At 32.5% G+C, this 23,625-nt stretch overlaps 1 protein-coding gene across 2 annotated transcripts in view; it reads right to left on the reverse strand.

Annotated features, from left to right (window-relative positions):
• mav (TGF-beta domain-containing family member maverick) overlaps nucleotides 1-23,625 on the reverse strand; it is a 135,479-nt gene that overhangs the window by 20,122 nt on the left and 91,732 nt on the right. Inside the window, exons 1-2 of one of the 2 annotated variants that reach the window (XM_074137742.1) lie at nucleotides 20,855-20,976; nucleotides 8,922-9,030 (exon numbers count right to left, since the gene is read on the reverse strand). In XM_074137742.1, coding sequence (XP_073993843.1) covers nucleotides 8,922-9,030 — 109 coding nt within the window. In that variant the 5' untranslated portion in view covers nucleotides 20,855-20,976. Of the gene's footprint in view, nucleotides 1-8,921; nucleotides 9,031-20,854; nucleotides 20,977-23,625 lie in introns of those variants that run through there. The other variant, XM_074137741.1, reaches the window with a different exon arrangement.

Genomic DNA, 23,625 nt, shown 5'->3' on the forward strand with positions numbered 1-23,625 from the left:
GGGTGACGATTGTGAGATTTTGGGCGGAGGCATTAGGTGACCCTCATTTATTCCGCAAATTGGATTTTAATTATTTTGAGAAGAATAAAATGAATATTATAGATAAATTAAAAAACAATTTACTTAGTAGCGATATAGACAGAGTATCAAATTCAAAATTTAGTTTCATACACAGATCCATAGTAGACTTTAATTATTACCAACCTCAGTCTTATTTGCAGTACCGCCTTAATATTGATAAGTCGAGAGTTGTTGGTCAGTTAAGGCTTGCCGGCAATAATATATTAAAACTATTTTTTGACGGTTCCGCCCTTACTTTAATGTCAGACCAAGATTGCCCGCTCAGCCAGAAACTTATAGTTGATCCATTAAGTCATTTATTATTACTTAACAAAAACTTACAGTTTAAAAAGATAAGTATAAGGGTTGATTAAACGCCAAAAGGTACACAAATCAGCAAGTACCCAACATTTCATTAATACTTCATTGATATTATTTAAGTAATTTTACCGCATTAATTTTCATTAATATTTTTTAAGAATTTATTAGATGTCACATACCCTTATGCTGGCCATTTTCATCTACAAAATATTTGTTCAAGTAGCACACCATTTAACTTAGATTGACTGTAATATCTATTTATCTATAATAATCAAACTATTGATTACAGGTGAAAAAGAAAACGTTATAAAAAATAAAAAAATATGAGGCTAAAAAATTCATAAAATTTTTTAAAAATTGCTTACACCAACATACATCAATGATTTTATTTATTTATTTTTATTTTTAAATAAAAATCGTCGGTTTAAGTTCATTCTTCGATTAAAGTAATTGTTATTTTATGTAGTAGTCAATCTGGCTTTATCGTAAATAATATATTTTTCTTCAGTTACATTCTCCATCTAGGTGTTCTTCCCACAATGTTGTGTATATGTAATATAAAATAAATAAGATGTGCATATTTTTAGGTCAGCTAATTATTCCAGTATTTTACCATAAGTAAAATTAGGGGAACTAAATTAAATTACAATTGAGAAATGAATAAATAATGTTGAATAATCTACTTGTTATTAACTGTGTGTTATTTGTCCTCACGAATATTTCGATAAGACGAATTCAAGACTGAAATATTGTTTTAAATCCTCCGTGATTCAAATTTAAACAGTAGCCGACTCTAAATTTGTCTTTTTCTAATTTAACATGCATGTATATGTGACAACTTCAGAATAAAGGGCACATTAAAGAGAAATCAGAAGAATAATTTGGAATAGAGTTAAAATAAAGTACCTATTTATACGAAGATATAATATACATTTTATCACAATTATAACTATTATGAATGAACTGGCCAGCATAAGGGTATGTGACATCTAATAAATTCTTAAAAAATATTAATGAAAATTAATGCGGTAAAATTACTTAAATAATATCAATGAAGTATTAATGAAATGTTGGGTACTTGCTGATTTGTGTACCTTTTGGCGTTTAATCAACCCTTATACTTATCTTTTTAAACTGTAAGTTTTTGTTAAGGAGATTTTTGTACCTTTTGGATAGATTTTCCTTTTTGTCTATTAGCAAAGTTACGTCTGCTTTACAGATTTTTTTAAAATTTGGAATAAGCTATTCTATCATTATAACCTGATAAGGTGTTAAATCGGAACCGTAACTACCACTGGAGAGATCTTTTTAAAGATTGATTATAGCTACGGTCACCCAACCATCCTCAATAACCATTTTTTGAGAAAGCGTTTTGAATAAAATGGCAAGGTATTTGTACGTAAATAGCAAAATTAAACTGCGATTTCAGTACTTCCTTTTAAGAGGAGCAAGAAAAATAAACTGCGATTACAGTACTTCTCCCTAAAAGGCAAAGATTTTGAATCGAACGACAATTCATTGATGTAAATCGGTTCACTCATTGATAATTTTAACGATTGCAGTACTTCCTCTTAGTAGGTGTAAGAGCATGATGGCACTTCACAGCCACGTAGAGGAGCTTTAATCACTTCTTCGTGCTAAATTTTATCAAAATCGGACTAAGCTTTGTAGAAATATTGGTAATAATAGTTTTAGAAAGGGCCTTATTTGGGTGGGGCGAACTCCCCTCCTTATGAGGCATAGCGTCGAGACTTTTAAAGTACAAATCTGTACAAAATTTCGATACGAATGACACTTCATTCATGAAAATCGGTTCACGAGTCGATAATTTGAAACGATTGCTATACTTCCCCTTAACAAGTGTAAGAGCAGATCGTCGCTTTATTGTTAAGTAGGGGAGCCCTAACCCTATCATCCTACCAAATTTTATCAAAATCGGGCCAAGATTTACAGAGTAATTAGTAATAATAATTTTGGAGGGGGCCTTACATAAAGGGGGCTAACTCCTCTCTCATTCGATGTACAGGGCCGAGACCCCCAAAAGGCACATCTACATAAAATTCCGAATCGAATGACACCTCATTCATGAAAATCGGTTCACGCGTTTAGGCGCTACGTTGTTTACAAAAAAGGTAACAAGAACAAGAACAACAACAACAACAACAACAACAACAACAAGAACATTTTTTGAAAAAGCCGTTTTTGCTCATTTTCGGCAACTTTTTTCTCGAAACCTATTAGATCTGGGTGGTTGCAAAAAAATTACAGTTATAAAGGATGGTTTGGAGTAAGATTTAAAGAAAATTTGGGAATTTTATCTTTTATAGAAAAATAGAAAAAAATTGTCAAAGTTGGGTGTTTTTCAACGTTACACTTTTTCGTGCAGTTTTTGATGGTCAACCCTTATACAACTGTCCTACCGGACAGTTTTAATATTGTCCGACTAATTCTATTTCACGCCAAAAATTCTTAGAAAACCATTTTATACTTGCCGACAGTGAAACAAAATTAAAATATCAGCTAAATATCGACAGTGTTGGGAAATTAAACTCATTTTTGTTTGTTCTAGATACCATAGAAATGTCTAAAAAAGCTTCATCTTCCCAATAACAGAATTTAGTAATTTAATTCAGACGCTAATTGTGAGCTTTGTCCCAATAATCTGCCAAATACAGTTCTCATGCTGTAAGTTTCTTAGTAATTAAAGTGTATGGTTTCTTTTTTAATTAATATCCTTTCATTGATAAAAGTTCCACTTTGGATAAACTTGCTTCTTTATTTCTGCTTTATTGCCGATCAAATTTGATTATTGTGCACTTCTGTATAAAACATGTTTGTTTCTCATAAGTAATATTAAAATCTTTAAAGAAAGATGTTCACTGTATTTATGTTAAAGGATTAATTAATTTTTTTTAAATTTTTATTATTATTTATTTATTTTATTTTTAATTTTTTATTTATCTTTTATTTGTATTTATTTATTTTTTATTGTGATTGTTAAATATGAAGGAAAATTTTATTTTATTTTTTTTTGTAAGGATCTGGTTTGGATATGTTTATTTATTCTATTTAATGATTTAACATTCTGCTTAATTATATTAATATATTATTTTTATTCCATTTAAACATAGTAAGAAAACAAATTATTGGTTTTAATTTAAGATTACTTCATTTTTGTAAAAAGTTGTACATGTGCAGGACAGTCTCCTTGCCACAAGATGTATTTTTCTTTAGGCAAATAAATATATTATTAATAAGAAATGTTTTTATTAATAAGAGAATGTAAACCAGCTTAGCTTTCGTTACCCTTTCATTAAAATGTTTGCTCATCGCAAGTGTATGAGTCAGCGTGACACCAAGGAACCTGTTTACTATTTCGAGCCCCTCACCATCCAACCACCATTTTTTCAGTTTTTGCGCTTCTACCCCATTTAGAAAATATTATTATTTTTCGATTTTTGTAATTTTTTTTTTTTTTAAATTCCAAAATTTACAATATTTTGCCACTGAATTGATAGTTTACATATCTATAGGAGAAGATGATAAAATTATATCATCGGCATATGCCATTGATTTAAATGTGACATTATTAACCACGATACCATCTCCTGCAAGGTGGTCCTCCAGATCATTTATGAAAAGGGAAAACAACAAGGGACTAAGTAAGACTCCCTGCTTAACTCCCAAACTTATTTCATGTACCCCGTCGCACCAAATAGAACAGAACGTATCTTCCAGTAATTCCTTTATAGCCTGCATAAATTTGGAGGAGATTCTGGACTGAAATAGTTTATAAACAAAAGCCCATCTGTCTATGTGGTCAAAAGCCGCGGAAAGGACAATAAAAAAAGGCATACAACTTTCTTCTTTTTGGCATAACGTAATTTCCACTAGACTAGCTAAATTATATATATTCTCATTAGTGTTCGAAATCCCGCCGGCGATTCTTTCAAAATACCTTGGTCTTCCACAAACTGCGATAATCTATTTAGTAAGAGGCCAGTATAAATTTTCCCAATAGCATTTCCAAACGTAATTCCTGGTAGTTGAACGGACAGAAAATATCTTCTTTCTTATACAAAAGCATAGTGCATATGTTGTATACTAAAGCGGCCAAGGGATGAAGTCCAGTATACAAGCTTTTCTTCTCACCGCTCGCAGGTACAAGTGACTGGATGGCCCTGAAAAGGACCGTTCACAAAAAATATGTCGGCGCTCGACTCGCCTATGGCGCTCCGTATACATCAAGCCGTACAGTTGGGTGGCCCTGAAAAGGGCCGTTCACACTGTTGGTTGAGATGACTGCGCCGCTCTGAAAATGGCTTGATCCCAGCGCGAGGCCACAGCAAAAGTGAAGTGAGAGGCCCTGAAAAGGGCCGTTCGCTAATACCAGTCAACCGGCTTTGGGAGCCCCGGCAGTGTGGCCAGCACCCCGATAAACCCCGGTACCAATTGGCCTGGTCCTCGCTCGTGTCTCATACTGTGGCAGCGCTGGTGATTCGGCTTGCCTCCGTAGCTGGTGAACTAAAGCGGCTCGTGTGCTGGGCTTGGTCCTCGCTCTTGTCCCACACTGTGGCAGCGCTGGTGATTCGGCTGGCCTTCGTAGCTGGTGAACTAAGGCGACTCGGGTGCTGCACTTTCTTCTTTCTTCAAAAAACAGGGGTTAAGTGATCGATTTTTTTCTGGTCCGGACAGTGAGGTCCTTTGGCCGGTACAGAAATCCAGGTTTTAAGAGTAAGGCCCAGTCAGCAATCTTCCAGCTAAGGTAGCTATGGTGGATGTTTTCCCGTTGAAAATTTTTCTTGGACTGATGCAGACACGGCCGATTCTGCCCTTTTTTTAGCGAAGTCGACCGTGCCGCGCTCTGGCGTCGCTATCTCTGTACCGTCCAAAGAACCACACTGCCATTCCAGAGTCTTGACTTTTTAAAATGGGCTATTTGCCTCTTTTCCTTCTTTATTTTTCTTTAATAAACAATCATATATACATATAAAAATTATATTTTTCCTATTTACAAAAATTCTGTAGCTGTTCAATAGTAAAGTAAAGTTGGGGTTCCAACAGCATATAATACTCGTATTGTAACTGATGTCAAAAAAGAAAATAAATATCATTAGTGTCCGAAGAATTATATCACTTTGGTGGTTTAAAGCTCTCTGTTTTGGATAAATTTTGGCACATTAGGAGTTAATAGTGTATGTATTGCATGTATTATGACTACATCTCGCGGGAATTCTTTATTTTCATTATTAGCTAGTTCGTGCATGTGCAGTTCTGCTCGATGACGATTTTTGCGTAGCAGTTGCGCAGTGGGGGTAATTCAAGACAGAAATACTGAAATGTTAAATGTAAATCTGAACTTAGAGTGCTCTAATGATATTGATCTATGTAGAAATATTTTTTTTTTTCCTAACTAACGAGCATAGAAAATATTTTAAAGGGCAAGTTTTGCCAAAAACAATAGAGACTAGCTTCTCTCCGCATTACAATGGACTCCTGTTTGAGTTGGGCAACAATTCTTACCTGAAAAATCACATTTAGCTTTATCAGGCAAGGTGGGCTTTTAAAGCAAGAGCAGATGTTTTACAGCTTAATTATAAACATTTTAAGACTTTTTAAAACCTATATCACATTAAAAAACATTCTAATTTATAACGGTTACAGAGCTAACTTTTCTCTAAAATTTGGTAAAGAATTCATTAAAATTTGAACAATCATCCGGCCTGATTTAATCAATATCGGGCTAAAATTTACAGAGTTGTGTGAAATAATAATTTTGAGGGGGGTCCTAAATACATGGGGCTAACTCCTATTCCATTCGATATACAGCGTCATGACCCCAAAAGGCATTTCTACCTAAAATTCCGAATCGAATGTCACCACTTTCACAAAAATCAGTTCACGCGTTTAGGCGCTACCTTGTTTGTAAAGAAGGTAACAAGAAGACGAAGAGGAATTGAAGAAGAACAAGAACAATTTTTGAAAATGCAGGTTTTGCTCATTTTCAGCAACGTTTTTCCCGAAATAGATTTGATCTGGGTAGTTGCAAAAAAATTAGTTATAAAGGTGGATTTGTTCTACATTTTAAAGATAATTTGGGAATTTTATCTTTTACAGAAAAAGAGTAAAAAGTTGACAAATTTGGGTGTTTTCCAACGTAACGCTTTTTCGTGAACTTTTTGACGATCTCTTATAAATTCAACTGCATTGAATAGAAATAATCTAGATGTTTCTTATTTTTTAAATATTAATTAGAATATTGCCCAGACTCCACACATGTACATAGGTAATGGACTAAGTGTTTTTGTCTTTATTTCGTAAACATTAAGTTAAACTGTTCTTTTCGTGGAGATATAAGTAAATGCAATGATTTTCTTAAATTTCAAAAAATAGAAAGAAAAAGATTATGTTTTCTTTTTCAATAATGAGAGTATTGTATTGTAAAGTATTTTGTTAATAAAGACTTTTCTTCTTCTAATAGTTACTAAAAACTGATTTACCTTGGGTTAAAGTCCTTCATGGCCACACTTAACTGACGACGAGTTCGGATCAAGACTAGGAGGAAGAGGCCGCAACTAAAAGGAAGATAAATTTGCAGCTAGTAAAACGCATATTCTGAAGAAAAAAACCATATACCTGGTAGACAAACATGCGAAAGAAGGAGCTCTGGATACTGATACTTCTCAAGTCTCATTTCTATTACTCAGAAGGAGCGATCGCAAAGCAGAGTCTACTAACTTCGGGAAAAGAATGGAAAATTGCACCTTATAGTAACTAAAATGTATTTTCGAAGCGTGGAATAAGAAAGCGAGCAGTGTTTGGCCTTCCTTTAAATTAAACGTGGCTCTCAAAGACCATGATAAAAATAAATTGCACCAGAATCTATTTAATATAAAATTAATACATGTGAATGTTCATGTGAACATCCTACTCCATAAATATGACATTACATAATATTTGAATTAAAAAGATCAAGATTAATAAATAAAGGGTTGTTCCTTGTTTTTCTTAACTGATTCATTTATCCAGTAGGAAGAAAAGAATAATGCAAATTTCAATCAAGATTTTATTTTTTTAGCCGAGCTTTCGCTCTATGGACTAGGTCATCAATATTTTACATTATAATTATAATAAATATGTTATAATGAATTTGTATAAATTTATGTAGTTTACAAAATTATTTACCTTATTGACCATATAACATTTTTACATTGTTATTACAAAGATTGTTTATCTTCTAACTTGTCAGCTTATGAAGCTGAATGTGGTCGGTTTTATGGGTTTGGTTGTGAAGAGATCACTGTTGCCAACAGTTAAAGACTGAAAATAGTTAAAATTTCAAAACTGACGCTTACAAACTAAACAACATATACGCCAACTAACTGCAAAGTATTGAAAATATGTATCCTTTGACCGTTGGCAACACTGACCTCTTCACAACGAAATACATAAAACCGACCACATTCAGTTCATAAGCTGACAGGATAGCGCACCACCCGCCTTATAATAATGTTCAAAATATGAATTTAATATAAAAAAAATAAATGACTGAAATTGGCATTATTTTTTTTATCCTACTTAAATAAAGGATGTTGTTTTGAAGGTACAAGATGGCCACTTATATTTAACTGCTCAATACATTTTACAATTAATTAATTATAAATCATCTGCCTGAATTTACCAAAAATTTAGTTTTTCAATTTGTTAAACCGTGTATTGCTGCTGTTTTTTATACTTCTACATGGTTACAATCTCATTCTGAAACTATTTCTTTTTTATATTTATCCAATAATTATAGTTATTAGTACTGCTTGATTATTAATTTACATTTATTTTACTACTTACTATTAGTTGTACATTTAAATCATTATTACTCTGTTTTATTGCTCATCTCAATATTATTGAATTAGTTATTTTGTTCATTTACTAATCTTTATAGTGCTAAAGATGACCTCTTTAAATCTAAAAGTTCAATTTTGAAATAAATAAAAGTTAGAGGATTTTGTCGCCAATTTTATCCATTATAACGTTAGCTAATTACAATAAAACGAAAGGGCGAAATAATTGAAAAATAAATCAGTTTCCGTTTATTCCACTGTTTGTTAATTCAGAACTAAAGGCGTGCGTTAAAATGGGCTAAGACTGAACAAACAGGTTCGCAAAACGTTTTCTTATTTTCAAATATTGGGAGGACCATTCCTTTCCATTTTTTTGTTCTGGGGGCTGAGGGTTCCTGGCCCATAAGTGTTGGCAATCTTATTCAACAGAAATATTTTATTCCGATGTCCACACCAGATTATAATTATGTTTATTTATTAATAAATTATTATTATTATTTTAGTGTTCACAGGAGGATTCACTTTTTGACTTGGCTAAATTTAGAAGTAGCTGGTACAAATTTGTCGAAGCCCTGCGAGATGTGAACGTTAGACTACCCTTTTCAAAGTGACCCATTTCAACAAGGTTCGGGAATACGGATTATAGCTACTTGAATGTAAAATTGAACCCAATACATGAATAAACTCTAAGTTCCTGCTTACCGGAATGTAAGAAGGTAAGAAGCTGTTTAGTGGGATTGAGACTGCGCTTGTGAAGTCGCCGCAGGTAGACGTCCACCATTTTCACGTATTCTTCCTGGCTCACGTTCATCTGACAACAGACAATGGTACAATCTACAAACAAGTATAACACAAGAAATGTGCAATTTTTTGAATCAAATTGCATCTAAATTTATTTGGGCTTTGGTGAAAAGTGCCATTTCATCTAATTGGTTTTTAACATGTACATATAATATTTTGTGCGCAGGTTTCTTTTGTGTTTCACGGCTGAGCCTCCTTAAAGCACACTCGGGTTCCCAAAAGTCCTTGGTTACTTGAGATTTCGGTTTAATAACTTTCTCAAAATTTCGTGTTTTGTGATACGGTATTTCCAAACAGGCTTCCAAACAGAAACAGTGTATCATGGTTGATTACAAAATCCATATCCAGTCTCCGAATTGCATTATCATTATATTATAAATTCTATTAGTCATCATACAGTAAGTATTATTTGCAACGTCTAAAACGTCAAGACCGATGTAACTATTTATACATTTGTTTTTAGGATTTTTATAAAATGATATTTTAATACAAAATATATAAAATTTACGCATTACATATTCGAAATTACAGATGGTACAATTTGTGATGTCTCCTTTAAATTTGTGTACAGATCTTTCATATTTCATTCGGAAATTAATAACTCTATTATTTGCACAGTTTGATCTACTTTATAAATCTAAGTTTTCTGATAGGAACTTTTAAATTTTCGAATAAGAAGTATAAGATGGTAATTAATAAAAAATTTTAGGGTTTAAAATTGCATGCATGTCTAGCGATAAACATCTGTTTTGTAATTTCTGGTCAGATTCTATTCATGTAATGGACTGCTAATTATTAATAATAAATATAACATTTTTTCGCGATAATTCAAAATTTTTTGTAGTAGATATTTCAACACATTTTAGGGATACGTAAATCTGTTAAATTAGAACTGCAATTCGACAGTATTGGATTATGTGTTTATTATAATTAAAACTGTCCGGTAGGACAGTTGTATAAGGGTTGATCATCAAAAACTGCAGGAAAAAGCGTAACGTTGAAAAACACCCAACTTTGACAATTTTTTTCTCTTTTTCTATAAAAGATAAAATTCCCAAATTTTCTTTAAATTATAGGGCAAATCCTCCTTTATAACTGTAATTTTTTTGCAACAACCTAGATCTGAAAGATTTTGAGAAAAAAGTTGCCGAAAATGTGCAAAAACGGCATTTTCAAAAATTGTTGTTGTTCTTGTTCTTGTTGTTGTTGTTGTTGTTGTTGTTGTTGTTGTTGTTGTTGTTACCTTTTTTGTAAACTGCGTAGCGCCTAAACGCGTGAACCGATTTTCATGAATGAGGTGTCATTCGATTCGGAATTTTATGTAGATGTGCCTTTTGGGGGTCTCGACTCTGTACATCGAATGGGAGAGGAGCTAGCCCCCTTTATGTAAGGCCCCCTCCAAAATTATTATTACTAACTCCTTAACAAAAACTTACAGTTTTAAAAGTTAAGTATAAGGGTTGATTAAACGCCAAAAGGTACACAAATCAGCAGTTCCCAACATTTCATTAATACTTCATTGATATAATTTAAGTAATTTTACTGCATTAACTTTTCCTTCACATTTTTTAGAATTTATTAGATGTCACAGACCCTTATGCTGGCCATTTTCGTCTACAAAATATTTACTCAAGTAGCACACCATTTAACTTAGATTGACTGTAATATCTATTTATCTATAATAATCAAACTATTAATCACAGGTGAAAAAAAAAACGTTATAAAAAATATAAAAAAAATAAGAGGCTAAAAAATTCTTAAACTTTTTTTACATCAATGATTTTATGCATTTATTTTTATTTTTAAATAAAAATCATTGGTTTAAGTTCATTCTTCGATTAAAGTAATTGTTATTTTATGTTGTAGTCAAACGTTTGTAATAATAAGTAATAAATAATCTGGCTTTATCGCAAATAATATAGTTTTCTTCAATTACATTCTCAATCTAGGTGTTCTTCCCACAATGTTATATATATGTAATATAAAATAAAGAAAATAAAGATATGCATATTTTTAGGACAGCTAATCATTCCAGTATTTTACCATAAGTAAAATTAGGGGGACTAAATTAAATTACAATTGAGAAATGAGTAAATATTGTTGAATAATCTACTTGTTATTAACTGTATGTTATTTGTGCTCACGAATATTTCGGTAAGACGAATTCAAGACTGAAATATTGTTTTGAATCTTCCGTGATTGAAATTTAAAAAGTGGCCGACTCTAACTTTGTTTTTTTCTACTTTAACATGCATGTATATGTGACTACTCAGAATAATTCATCACTCATTTTATCATAATTATAATAAAAAAATATTATGAATGAACTGCCCAGCATAAGGGTCTGTGACATCTAATAAATTCCAAAAAATGTGAAGGAAAAGTTAATGCAGTAAAATTACTTAAATTATATCAATGAAGTATTAATGAAATGTTGGGAACTGCTGATTTGTGTACCTTTTGGCGTTTAATCAACCCTTATACTTAACTTTTAAAACTGTAAGTTTTTGTTAAGGAGATTTTTGTACCTTTTGGATAGATTTTCCTTTTTGTCTATTTGCAAAGTTACGTCTGCTTTACAGATTTTTTAAAATTTGGAATAAGCTGTTCTATCATTATAACCTGATAAGGTGTTAAATCGGAACCGTAACTACCACTGGAGAGATCTTTTTAAAGAATGATTATAGTTGCGGTCCCCAAACCATCCTCAATAACCATTTTTTTGAGAAAGCGTTTTGAATAAAATAGGAAGGTATTTGTACGTAAATAGCAAAATTAAACTGCGATTTCAGTACTTCCTTTTAAGAGGAGCAAGAAAAATAAACTGCGATTACAGTACTTCTCCCTAAAAGGCAAAGATTTTGAATCGAACGACAATTCATTGATGTAAATCGGTTCACTCATTGATAATTTTAACGATTGCAGTACTTCCTCTTAGTAGGTGTAAGAGCATGATGGCACTTCACAGCCACGTAGAGGAGCTTTAATCACTTCTTCGTGCTAAATTTTATCAAAATCGGACTAAGCTTTGTAGAAATATTGGTAATAATAGTTTTAGAAAGGGCCTTATTTGGGTGGGGCGAACTCCCCTCCTTATGAGGCATAGCGTCGAGACTTTTAAAGTGCAAATCTGTACAAAATTTCGATTCGAATGACACTTCATTCATGAAAATCGGTTCACGTGTCGATAATTTGAAACGATTGCTATACTTCCCCTTAACAAGTGTAAGAGCAGATCGTCGCTTTATTGTTAGGTAGGGGAGCCTTAACCCTATCATCCTACCAAATTTTATCAAAATCGGGCCAAGATTTACAGAGTAATTAGTAATAATAATTTTGGAGGGGGCCTTACATAAAGGGGGCTAACTCCTCTCCCATTCGATGCACAGGGCCGAGACCCCCAAAAGGCACATCTACATAAAATTCCCAATCGAATGACACCTCATTCATGAAAATCGGTTCACGCGTTTAGGCGCTACGTTGTTTACAAAAAAGGTAACAACAAGAACAACAAGAACAACAAGAAGAAGAACAAGAACAAGAACATTTTTTGAAAAAGCGGTTTTTGCTCATTTTCGGCAACTTTTTTCTCGAAACCTATTAAATCTGGGTGGTTGCAAAAAAATTACAGTTATGAAGGAGGGTTTGGAGTAAGATTTAAAGAAAATTTGGGAATTTTATCTTTTATAGAAAAAGAGAAAAAAATTGTCAAAGTTGGGTGTTTTTCAACGTTACGCTTTTTCGTGCAGTTTTTGATGGTCAACCCTTATACAACTGTCCTACCGGACAGTTTTAATTACTCTGTAAATCTTGGCCCGATTTTGATAAAATTTGGTAGGATGATAGGGTTAGGGCTCCCCTACATAACATTAAAGCGACGATCTAATCTTACACTTGTTAAGGGGAAGTATAGCAATCGTTTCAAATTATCGACACGTGAACTGATTTTCATGAAAAAAGTGTCATTCGAATCCCACCCAAGTAAAGCCCTTTCTAAAACTATTATTACCAATATTTCCATAACGCTTAGTCCGATTTTGATAAAATTTAGCACGAAGAAGTGATTAAAGGTCCTCTACGTGGCAGTGAAGTGCCATCATGCTCTTACACCTACTAAGAGGAAGTCTTGCAACTGTTAAAATTATCAATGGGTGAACCGATTTACATCAATGAATTGTCGTTCGATTCAAAATCTTTGCCTCTTTGCCTTTTTGGGAGAAGTACTGTATTCGCAGTTTGTTTTTCTTACTCCTCTTAAAAGGAAGTACTGAAATCGCAGTTTAATTTTGCTAGTTACGTACAAATACCTTCCTATTTTATTCAAAACGCTTTCTCAAAAAAATTGTTATTGAGGATGGCAACTATAATCATTCTTTATAAAGATCTCTCCAGTGGTAGTTACAGTTCCGACTTAACACCTTTTCAGGTTATAATGATAGAATTGCTTATTCCAAATTTTAAACAAATCTGTAAAGCAGATATGTAACTTTGCAAAATAGACAAAAATGAAAATCTATCCAAAAGGTACAAAAATCTCCTTAACAAAAACTTACAGTTTTAAAAGTTAAGTATAAGGGTTGATTAAACGCCAAAAGGTACACAAATCAGCTAGTACCCAACATTTCATTCATGCTTAGTTCATATAATTTAAGTAATTTTGCTGCATTAACTTTTCCTTCACATTTTTTAGAATTTATTAGATGTCACAGACCCTTATGCTGGCCAGTTCATTCATAATATTATTTTGTTATAATTATGATAAAATGTATATTATATCCGTTTTTAAATAGGTACTTTATTTTAACTCTATTCCGAATTATTCTTCGGATTTAGCTTTAATTTGCCCTTTATTCTGAGATGTCACATATATATATATGCAAAAGTAGAAAAAGACAAATTTAGAGTCGGCTACTGTTTAAATTTGAATCACGGATTTGAAAGAATATTTCAGTGTTGAATTCGTTTTACCGAAATATTCGTGAGCACAAATAACACACAGTTAATAACAAGTAGATTATTCAACAATAATGATTCATTTCTCAATTGTAATTTAATTTAGACCCCCTAATTTTACTTATAGTAAAATACTGGAATAATTAGCTGTCCTAAAAAATATGTTTATTTTATTCATTTTATATTACATATATACAACATTGTGGGAAGAACACCTAGTTTGAGAATGTAATTGAAGAAAACCATATCATTTGCGATAAAGCCAGATAATTATTACCTTTAATTATAAACGTTTGGCTACTACATAAAATAACAATTACTTTAATCGAAGAATGAACTTAAAAAGACGATCTAAAAAAATAAATAAAATAAAATAAATAAATAAAATAAACAAAATCATTGATGTATGTTGATGTAAGCATTTTTTCAAAAAGTTTTTGAATTTTTTAACCTGTAATTAATAGATTGATTATTATAGATTAATAGATATTAAAGTCAATCTACAGTGCTACTTGAACAAATATTTTGTAGATAAATATGGCCAGCATAAGGGTCTGTGACATCTAATAAATTCTAAAAAATGTGAAGGAAAAGTTAATGCAGCAAAATTACTTAAATTATATGAACTAAGCATGAATGAAATGTTGGGTACTAGCTGATTTGTGTACCTTTTGGCGTTTAATCAACCCTTATACTTAACTTTTAAAACTGTAAGTTTTTGTTAAGGAGATTTTACGTAAAAGGTTTTGCCGAATTACATTAAACATGTGACTTAGGGAAGTATTAAGATTTTTTTTTTTACCGCGTTTGAAAATCGATTAAATAGTCAAGATTTGGAGTCCGTTCTTAAATCAACATTCAATTCGCTTTTTTAATTTTTTAAATTGTAAGTATCTCAGAGGTCCCATTAATAAGCTGAGAATCAATAGCATTATTTAATAAAAATTTCTCTTCTATTTATGGTAAGAAAAGTAGGCCCAGGAGGGTGTTTTATATTCATTGAAAGAGTGAATTGCTAACATTCACTGTTAGCATTTACCATCTTTTGCTTCGTTGTCTTAAATTTGAAAGTCTTAGGTGAAAATTTGTAAATAAATACCTTAATAATGTACTTTGAGTATGAATAGTTTGCAAAGATTATTGTACATCATAACACAAATCAGTGATATCTTTATTTATGTATCTTAGTCGTAATTAAAACATAAGAATAACATAAACATCAAGGAAATCTTTATTTGACTACAGCAGTGGTGCCCAACCTTTTTTGGCTCGCGTACGACTTGGTAGTACATCATGCTAAATTATACCACTTCGTAAAAATGATTGTATTTCATGAAATTTGTTATTCCCAGTGTGTTATACTATTATTATTATCGTCTTTATTTGTATAAAGATACAAATGTATCTGTTACAAAGGAGTTCCAAGTTCATGTTCACTTTATAAACTTAAAAGTGTAAGATCATAGTTTTAAAACTTCTTTAAATAATTAAAAATTGCGTACATATTTTTCTCTCCAAAATTATTAATGAATTTACAAGTTCTTCTTTAGGATTATTATATTTGTGCCCAAATCTTCTAAATTAATTTCTTTTAAGCATGCAATTTTAAGTACCAATTAAATTTATTGCTGCTTGGATAGGTAGAGCTTACTCATTACAATCACACTCTTTAAGCAGATTTTTACATAGTTATCATTTAAGTTTTGTCACACGATAATTCTATTAAATTTTCTTTATTTCATCGATAATCTTGTAGCTTTTCCTAAATTTTCTTTACAAAGGGGTTTGAAATCCACTAATCATTTGTGTTTTCGGGTTTTGGAAAATACTCCATGAAAGACAATTTTAATCCTGTTAAATGGGCTATTATATTTTCTCGTATATCTTGAGACAGACCAACCTTATTAAAACTGTCCGGTAGGACAGTTGTATAAGGGTTGACCGTCAAAAACTGCACGAAAAAGCGTAATGTTGAAAAACACTCAACTTTGATAATTTTTTTCTCTTTTTCTATAAAAGATAAAATTCCCAAATTTTCTTTATAATATAGGGCAAATCCTCCTTTATGCCTGTAATTTTTTTGCAACAACATAGATATAATAGATTTCGAGAAAAAAGTTGATGAAAATTGTTCTTGTTGTTACCATTTTGTAAACTGCGTAGCGCCTAAACGCGAGAACCGATTTTCATGAATGAAGTGTCATTCGAATCGAAATTTTGTACAGATTTGTACTTTAAAAGTCTCGACGGTATGCCTCATAAGGAGGGGAGTTTGCCCTACCCAAATAAGGCCCTTTCTAATACTATTATTACCAATATTTCTACAAAGCTTAGTCCGATTTTGATAAAATTTAGCAGGAAGAAGTGATTAAAGCTCCTCTACGTGGCTGTGAAGTGCCATCATGCTCTTACACCTACTAAGAGGAAGTACAGCAATCGTTAAAATTATCAATGAGTGAACCGATTTACATCAATGAATTGTCGTTCGATTCAAAATCTTTGCCTTTTAGGGAGAAGTACTGCAATCGCAGTTTATTTTTCTTGGTCTCTTAAAAGGAAGTACTGAAATCGCAGTTTAATTTTGCTATTTAAGCACAAATACCTTCCTATTTTATTCAAAACGCTTTCTCAAAAAAATTGTTATTGAGGATGGTTTGGGAACCGCAACTATAATCATTCTTTAAAAGGATCTCTCCAGTGGTAGTTACGATTCCGACTTAACACCTTATCAGGTTATAGACAAAAAGAAAAATCTATCCAAAAGGTACAAAAATCTCCTTAACAAAAGCTTACAGTTTAAAATGTTAAGTATGAATTATTCTGAGTAGTCACATACACATGCATATTAAAGTAGAAAAAGACAAAGTTAGAGTCGGCCACTGTTTAAATTTGAATAACGGAGGATTTAAAACAATATTTCAGTCTAGAATTTGTCTTACCGAAATATTCGTGAGCACAAATAACACACAGTTAATAACAAGTATATTATTCAACAATAATTATTCATTTCTCAATTGTAATTTAATTTAGTCTCCATAATTTTACTTATAGTAAAATACTGGAATAATTAGCTGTCCTAAAAATATGCATATCTTATTTATTTTATATTACATATATACAACATTGTGGGAAGAACACCTAGATTGTGAATGTAATTGAAGAAAACTATATTATTTGCGATAAAGCCAGATTAATTATTACCTATTATTATAAACGTTTGACTCCTACATAAAATAATTACTTTAATCGAAGAATGAACTTAAACCGACGATTTTTATTTAAAAATAAAAATAAATAAATAAATAAAATCATTAATGTATGTTGGTGTAAACATTTTTAAAAAAGTTTTTGAATTTTTTAGCCTCATATTTTTTTTTCTTTTTAAGCTGTAATTAATAGTTTGATTATTATAGATAAATAGATATAACAATGTACAGTCTACAGTCTTTAACAAATATTTTGTAGATGAAAATGGCCAGCATAAGGGTCTGTGACATCTAATAAATTCTAAAAAATGTGAAGGAAAAGTTAATGCAACAAAATTACTTAAATAATATCAACTAAGCATGAATGAAATGGTTAGGTACTAGCTGATTTGTGCACCTTTTGGCGTTTAATCAACCCTTATACTTAACATTTTAAACTGTAAGTTTTTGTTAAGGAGATTACTGTACATATCAACAATTTTACTGTATAATATTAATTAAAATAATTTTTATGTATTATAGGAAAATATGTTTCTACGGTATTTTTATGATTGAATTTTTTTTTATTTTTTATGTCCGCCATTATTGATTATTTTTCGCGTGCCACCGACCAGCAACTTGCGTACCACCAGTGGTACGCGTACCACAGGTTAGGAAACGCTGGACTAGAGTAATCTTTAATTTCTTTTTTGGTTTCTCTTATCCAAACTTAGATCATATTTACTGTTCCCCATAAGTGTATTTAACTGAACAATTACTTATTTTGCGTTTTTCATTTCTAAGCTGTACATTCTTTCATTTATGTTATTATTAAGGTTTCAAACTTTGTTAATCTAACCACTTTGTTGTAATGTATACAAAATTTCTTTACAAAATAAAATAAAAATTTTGAAATGATTTTTTTTTTTAGTACACAGAGTGCTCTATTAAGCCATTTGCTTAAGTTAGTTCAGCCACACCTGTACATCGAAACAAGGAATAATTACGGCCTAGAGCACTACATTCTATGTACTCAACCATATAGCATTCAGTTACGCCTCTACAACAAACAAACAAAATTCATAAATTTTCCAGAATTTATTACAAAAATGATAAATCAAAGAAAAGTGATCAGAGTGGCACTAGGCGCCCAGTACCAAAATATATCTTAGACCATATTAGCTGCGTAGAATATGGTGACTATAACGGCTCGACTGTCATGGCGCCTAATACGAGTGCATCTATGTATCATCTTGATATCAAAAATTTGACCCGATCTCCTTCTTTTTACCATCGTAGTGCCCATTTCTAACTCTTCATCAAAGAGCATGTTGGATACTTCAGCAGTAAAAGATTTACACATCAGTCTCAGTAAATGTTGTGAATCTTCTTCTTTTCTCCTACTTATCATTAAGAGTTTCACGCCGTTGAACACAATTTCTTTACTAAGGAGGAACCGAACCGCATTCTTTCCGGAGTAATTAAACCTAACACATGATTTGCAATGATTAGACCGATTGAAATAAGACTAGAGGGAAATAAGATTGTACATTAGGATTAAAGAACAACTCAGGATTATTTCAGAGCAAACATAAGATACGAAAGTAAAAACAAAAGTAAATAAACAACAAATATGCAGCAAAATACTCGTCAAAGTGGGGTACATCAAAGCAAAGGTGAAACAGTGAGGTACGACAGTAAACAACAAATATCCAAAAAATCACTGTCCACTCTTTTAACAAGAGCCGTTGAGTTCATCTGCCAGAAAGTTCGTGGCCAGTGTTCCCAGGATGCAAAAGGGACAATAACATATTATTGCTTACGTTGCAAAGAGTAAAACAATAACTGGTTCAGTCAGATGAAAACATTCAGGAGAAGAAGATTGCAAAAAATAAATCCTTTTTCATTAGGTAATGCATCTGCCCACTAAGATGTTTTGGCAATGGGAAAACTGGGAGATACGAATGGGTAGAGCATCCACGCTCTTCATCAGATTGAGCGTCCTTTTATTATCTTTTTTTATCTATTCTTTGGAAAAAAAGTGAAGAAATAAATCTTATTTTGAACTTAAAACAAAATTCTTTTGCATCCTGGCCGAAAATTATTTACCTTGCTAATTAATTGATCAACTGTTGTTGAACACAAAGTCGCTTGAGTGAAAATGCGCAGATTTCCGTAACAACTTGGTATTAATTTGATTTCAATTAGTGAGTTATTTATTAAAAAAATCATATAACTAATATTAAAATTAGAAAATTCCAAAAATTTGATTGGCTGAAAGCCATGTCATGTTCAAAACAGAGCATTATAACTCATCACCCTTATTTACCGAACGGAAAGTTCATGGCGGGCAAGGAATTTCGTATAAATAGTTTTTCAAACTTGTTTACAATTTCATATTATGCAAAAGATATGTGTTTACTGCGGCGCAAGTATGTGGAATTTCTCACTCAAAATGTAAGTATTAGACTGAATTTTAATTTCTCTTCAGCTTCTAATGATAACTTTTCCAAGAAATCTAACAATCACGTGAGTTTCTCTTAAGACAATTCTCAAAGTCCGTAGTATTGTAGCAATAAATAGTAATAATTTCAACACTTTGGTCCATTATACTTTTGAGGGCAGCGTAATGTGCCAGAACTGCTTTTAATTTGTTATTCTTCTTTTATTAATTTGCATAAACAGTTTCAAATTTATTCTTGTCTCTCCATAGGTGCATCCAACGAGGGTTTAGGGGGCGACCGCAGAAAGTGTATGAAAGAATAATAGGATTCCAATAGTATGTTATACAATAACGTTCACTCTACACGCTATTTAGGGAATTGCTGCTCTAAGGCAAGATTAAATGGCTTAACTCTCCCACTTCTGTGTAGAAACATTAATCTAAACATTCTAAACTCTCTACTCTAAATATTGAACTTCAGCTTAGATTCCGTGAGAGCTGGCTAGTAGCCTATTCCACCGCGATCTCTTGAAGCACATTCTAGTTGGAGCAGCTCTCCTTTCTAGTTTTTTCAGATTAGACTCAAGAATGTTGAAAAGTGCTGACCTTGAAACAGGAAGATTTCTTCCCCAAAGCGCCAAACTCTCAGCCTTATACGCCTTTCGTACTGAAATATTCAATACGAGGGTAAGCCGATTGTTCGACTTTGTCTTCCGGAACATGGGCGTGCTAAAGTTACGAGGTTGGCTTATAATGAACTTTTTCGCCTGCCTCTGGCTGTCGTGTTCACCGACCACCACAAAGACTATTTGTGCATCTACGCTTTCCACCAAAAACCAACTTTCCGCCTTCATGTTAGCTCATGCATTTCCCCCAGTGATGGTATCTTAGTTTTTGCACTGACTTTTTGTTGAGGCTGTGCAATTGGTAGAAATTTCAGCCAATACATCCGTGTTCTACCAAGGACATATTTTTTCTCGTTTACAATTGTAGCTTAGATTACATGTGAGAGAAGTTCACGTGGCCACATAAATAGCTAAGGGAAATCCACAGCGTTATGCAAAGATCTGAATAATCATATCCTTCATATATTCGTTTTATTTAAATTAACACATAATCAAGCCAGATTTACTCAAGGCACTTTCTCTCGCAAATTCTAGAATTTCCAACTTACAAATTTATTTTCAAAGAAATTTAAGTAAATGTTAGTTGTCATCAAAGTTTTACCATTCATTGTAATAAAATGAACTTACGAAAAACGTGTGGCCTCACTAGAACTCTTGAAAAATGACTTGCAGTGTTGTGCGTTTCTGTGATATGGCGTTAAGGTTTCCCAGCTGAAAGTGAGACCAATCATAGAAGATATGCCATACATTTATGAATGGAAAGTTACAGCTAAATCACACTTGTGGTCAAAGGCGGGATAAACCTGATACTGGTTGTGAGAACAGGGCTCACTAAGTTTAACAAGGGCAAATGGCAAAACAACAAAATGCCTATTGGACTATGCGGTGAACCCATATAAGACCTGAACCACTTTGTGGGGTACGCGGCAGAAAGAACAGCAGAGCTAAACTGTGTATAACCTCCCGTAGCCTTTGTTTAGTCTATGCAGTCATAACCTGATACGTGCTTCGGTCTGTTCAAGAACAGGCTTTGGTTGCTGACATGTTTCCTCGTGGGATATTGTGGCCATACAGGGGCACTTAGAAAACTTCAGCTAGAGCGTATGAGCGCCGTCCGTTAAATTAAAGATGAATAAACAAAACAAAACAAAAATATGGAGAAATTACGAAAGAAATACGTTTTTACACAACTGGCACCAAAACTCAAAATGTCATGTATTGAATGGATAAATGAATAAATATCTATTTCTATAAGTATACAGGGTGACCAGAGTTATAAGCTCCACCCACTTTTTTTTTTTAAACGGCGGGAAATTTCGAAAAAATAAAAAACACGTATTTAATCATTTTTAGTTTATTTTATTTTCAGTGATTGACCCTTTTTTTTAAACCCCTGTATCTCGAGATACACCATCCAACTTTTGTTTTTCAAATGGAACGTTATATTTTTTTTGCATATTTTTATATTATTTGAGCTCCTTAAAAAACAAAAACAAAATTTTAATTGGTTAGGTTTTTCAAAAGTTATGGTAATTTAAAATATGAAAAACAAATTTCAGTTTAATGTCAAAATTACCTTATTTTTTTTAAAGAAGCTGTTCAAACTGGACACCATCAACGGATAGGCAAGCTAAAACTTTGGACTTCCACGCTTTGCTTGTAGCAGCACTTATGGTGCAAAGACAAGATCTAGGCAGGATAGAGTGATTCGACGTTCCAGATCTTCGACTGAAGCCACGGAATTAAGGTTACTGTACACTTTATTTTTTAGATATCCCCACAAAAAATAGTCCATTGGGGTTAAGTCCGGAGATCGAGGTGGCCATTGGATCGGACAATGAGTTCCTAAGCTCTTTTCATGGAAATTTCTGTCCAGGTAACGTCGAACGACTCTCGTATTATGTGCCTGGCAACCATCTTGTTGAAAATACATATCTAGCCGACGTTGAAGAGGAACACCTTCAAGCAGAACTGGCAAAATGTCTCTTAAAAAAAGTTAGATACCGTGCACCAGTTAATTTCTCTCTGTAGAAGTGTGGGCCGATTTCCTAAAACTCCACACCAAACGTTTGTAGAAAAAACAACCTCGAATAACTCTAGCCTGCCTAGATCTTGACTTTGCCAGAAGAGTAAGTTGTGTTATTGTAGATAAGTGGGGAGTCTGCGGAGTTAGGGGGAGCATTGAAGTATTTGATTGTCTTCCAGGAAGAACTGCTATTGTGATCGAGATGAAAGATGACCATTTTTTATTACGCCAGATGGAGACAAGTTTATGTACTAGGGATTGGAGCTTGTTTAACAGTTTTTTGTGTGAGGGGTATCTGTGTCTTTGGTATGTGTGTCTGAAAGCATTCTTGACATTAATTAGTAGCAGTAAGTGTGCAAGAAGCTCATTGGGTAGCAGTTGAGATGTAGTTGAAGGGATGCTGCTCTTTGCAGTAATTCATTAATTCGGAGAACTGAGAAGTAACTGTTTCTAAGGTAGGGATATCGGGGATAATGTTATGGAGATTTATGTTTGAGTTTATATTATCTTTAAATTTCTTCCACTCAGCGTCATATATTGAAGAAAGTAGACAGTACTGGACTCTTGCAATATGCGATTAAATTCTCACATGCAAATATTCACCGACCACGCCATTGCATTGAAATTCTAAACTACTTGCCGAAAAAAAGCACCGCCTAAACGACGTCAACTTCCCGTCTTGAAACTTTCACTACTAATTATTTCAATTTAAGAAAAAATGACTGCTGGAAAAGAAGTTTACATTGGTAAAACAAATAATTTTTATTTAAAGATTTTACTCAATAAAATTATCAATATTTGTCTAGTATAGAATTTTATAACGAAGTAGTTAGTGCATAGAGCTTCCGCTATGCCAAGAATTGTCAAATAATTAATTTCGAATGGGGAGAATAGTTGGTTTTCGCCCTCCATGCACCACCAGTAAAGCGCTATTTGAACAGTATGCGATGGATCACGATATAGGATACTTCATTAGGTCGGACAACTATCGGTGATTTACTACAAGATTACTTCATTCGAACACTGATAATTTGTCATGACCCTAGAAACATTTTTATTTACTTTTCCCAAATATTCAATAATATAATTAATATTTCAATAAATATTCAACAAATGGTTCTTCTTTGTTCCAACAACTTCCTTTTTTGTAAGCTCTTTACAAATTTAAGCTCCCGTCTCTTAGCTTGGAAGCTGGCGATAAGCCCGCTAGAGCATGATAGCTTTTGTAATTGTAATAATAATAATAATAATAATAACAATAGTAATAATAATAATAGGCGCTAATGACCAAAGCAGTCGATGCGCCTATAAAAATAATAATAATAATAAGCGCTAATGACCAAGCTGTCGATGCGCCGGAAAATAAAGAAAT

Source organism: Rhodnius prolixus, unplaced genomic scaffold, assembly GCF_049639745.1.
Source record: "Rhodnius prolixus isolate KJV_2025 unplaced genomic scaffold, Rpr scaffold_11, whole genome shotgun sequence".
In the NCBI taxonomy this organism is placed as follows: domain Eukaryota; kingdom Metazoa; phylum Arthropoda; class Insecta; order Hemiptera; family Reduviidae; genus Rhodnius; species Rhodnius prolixus.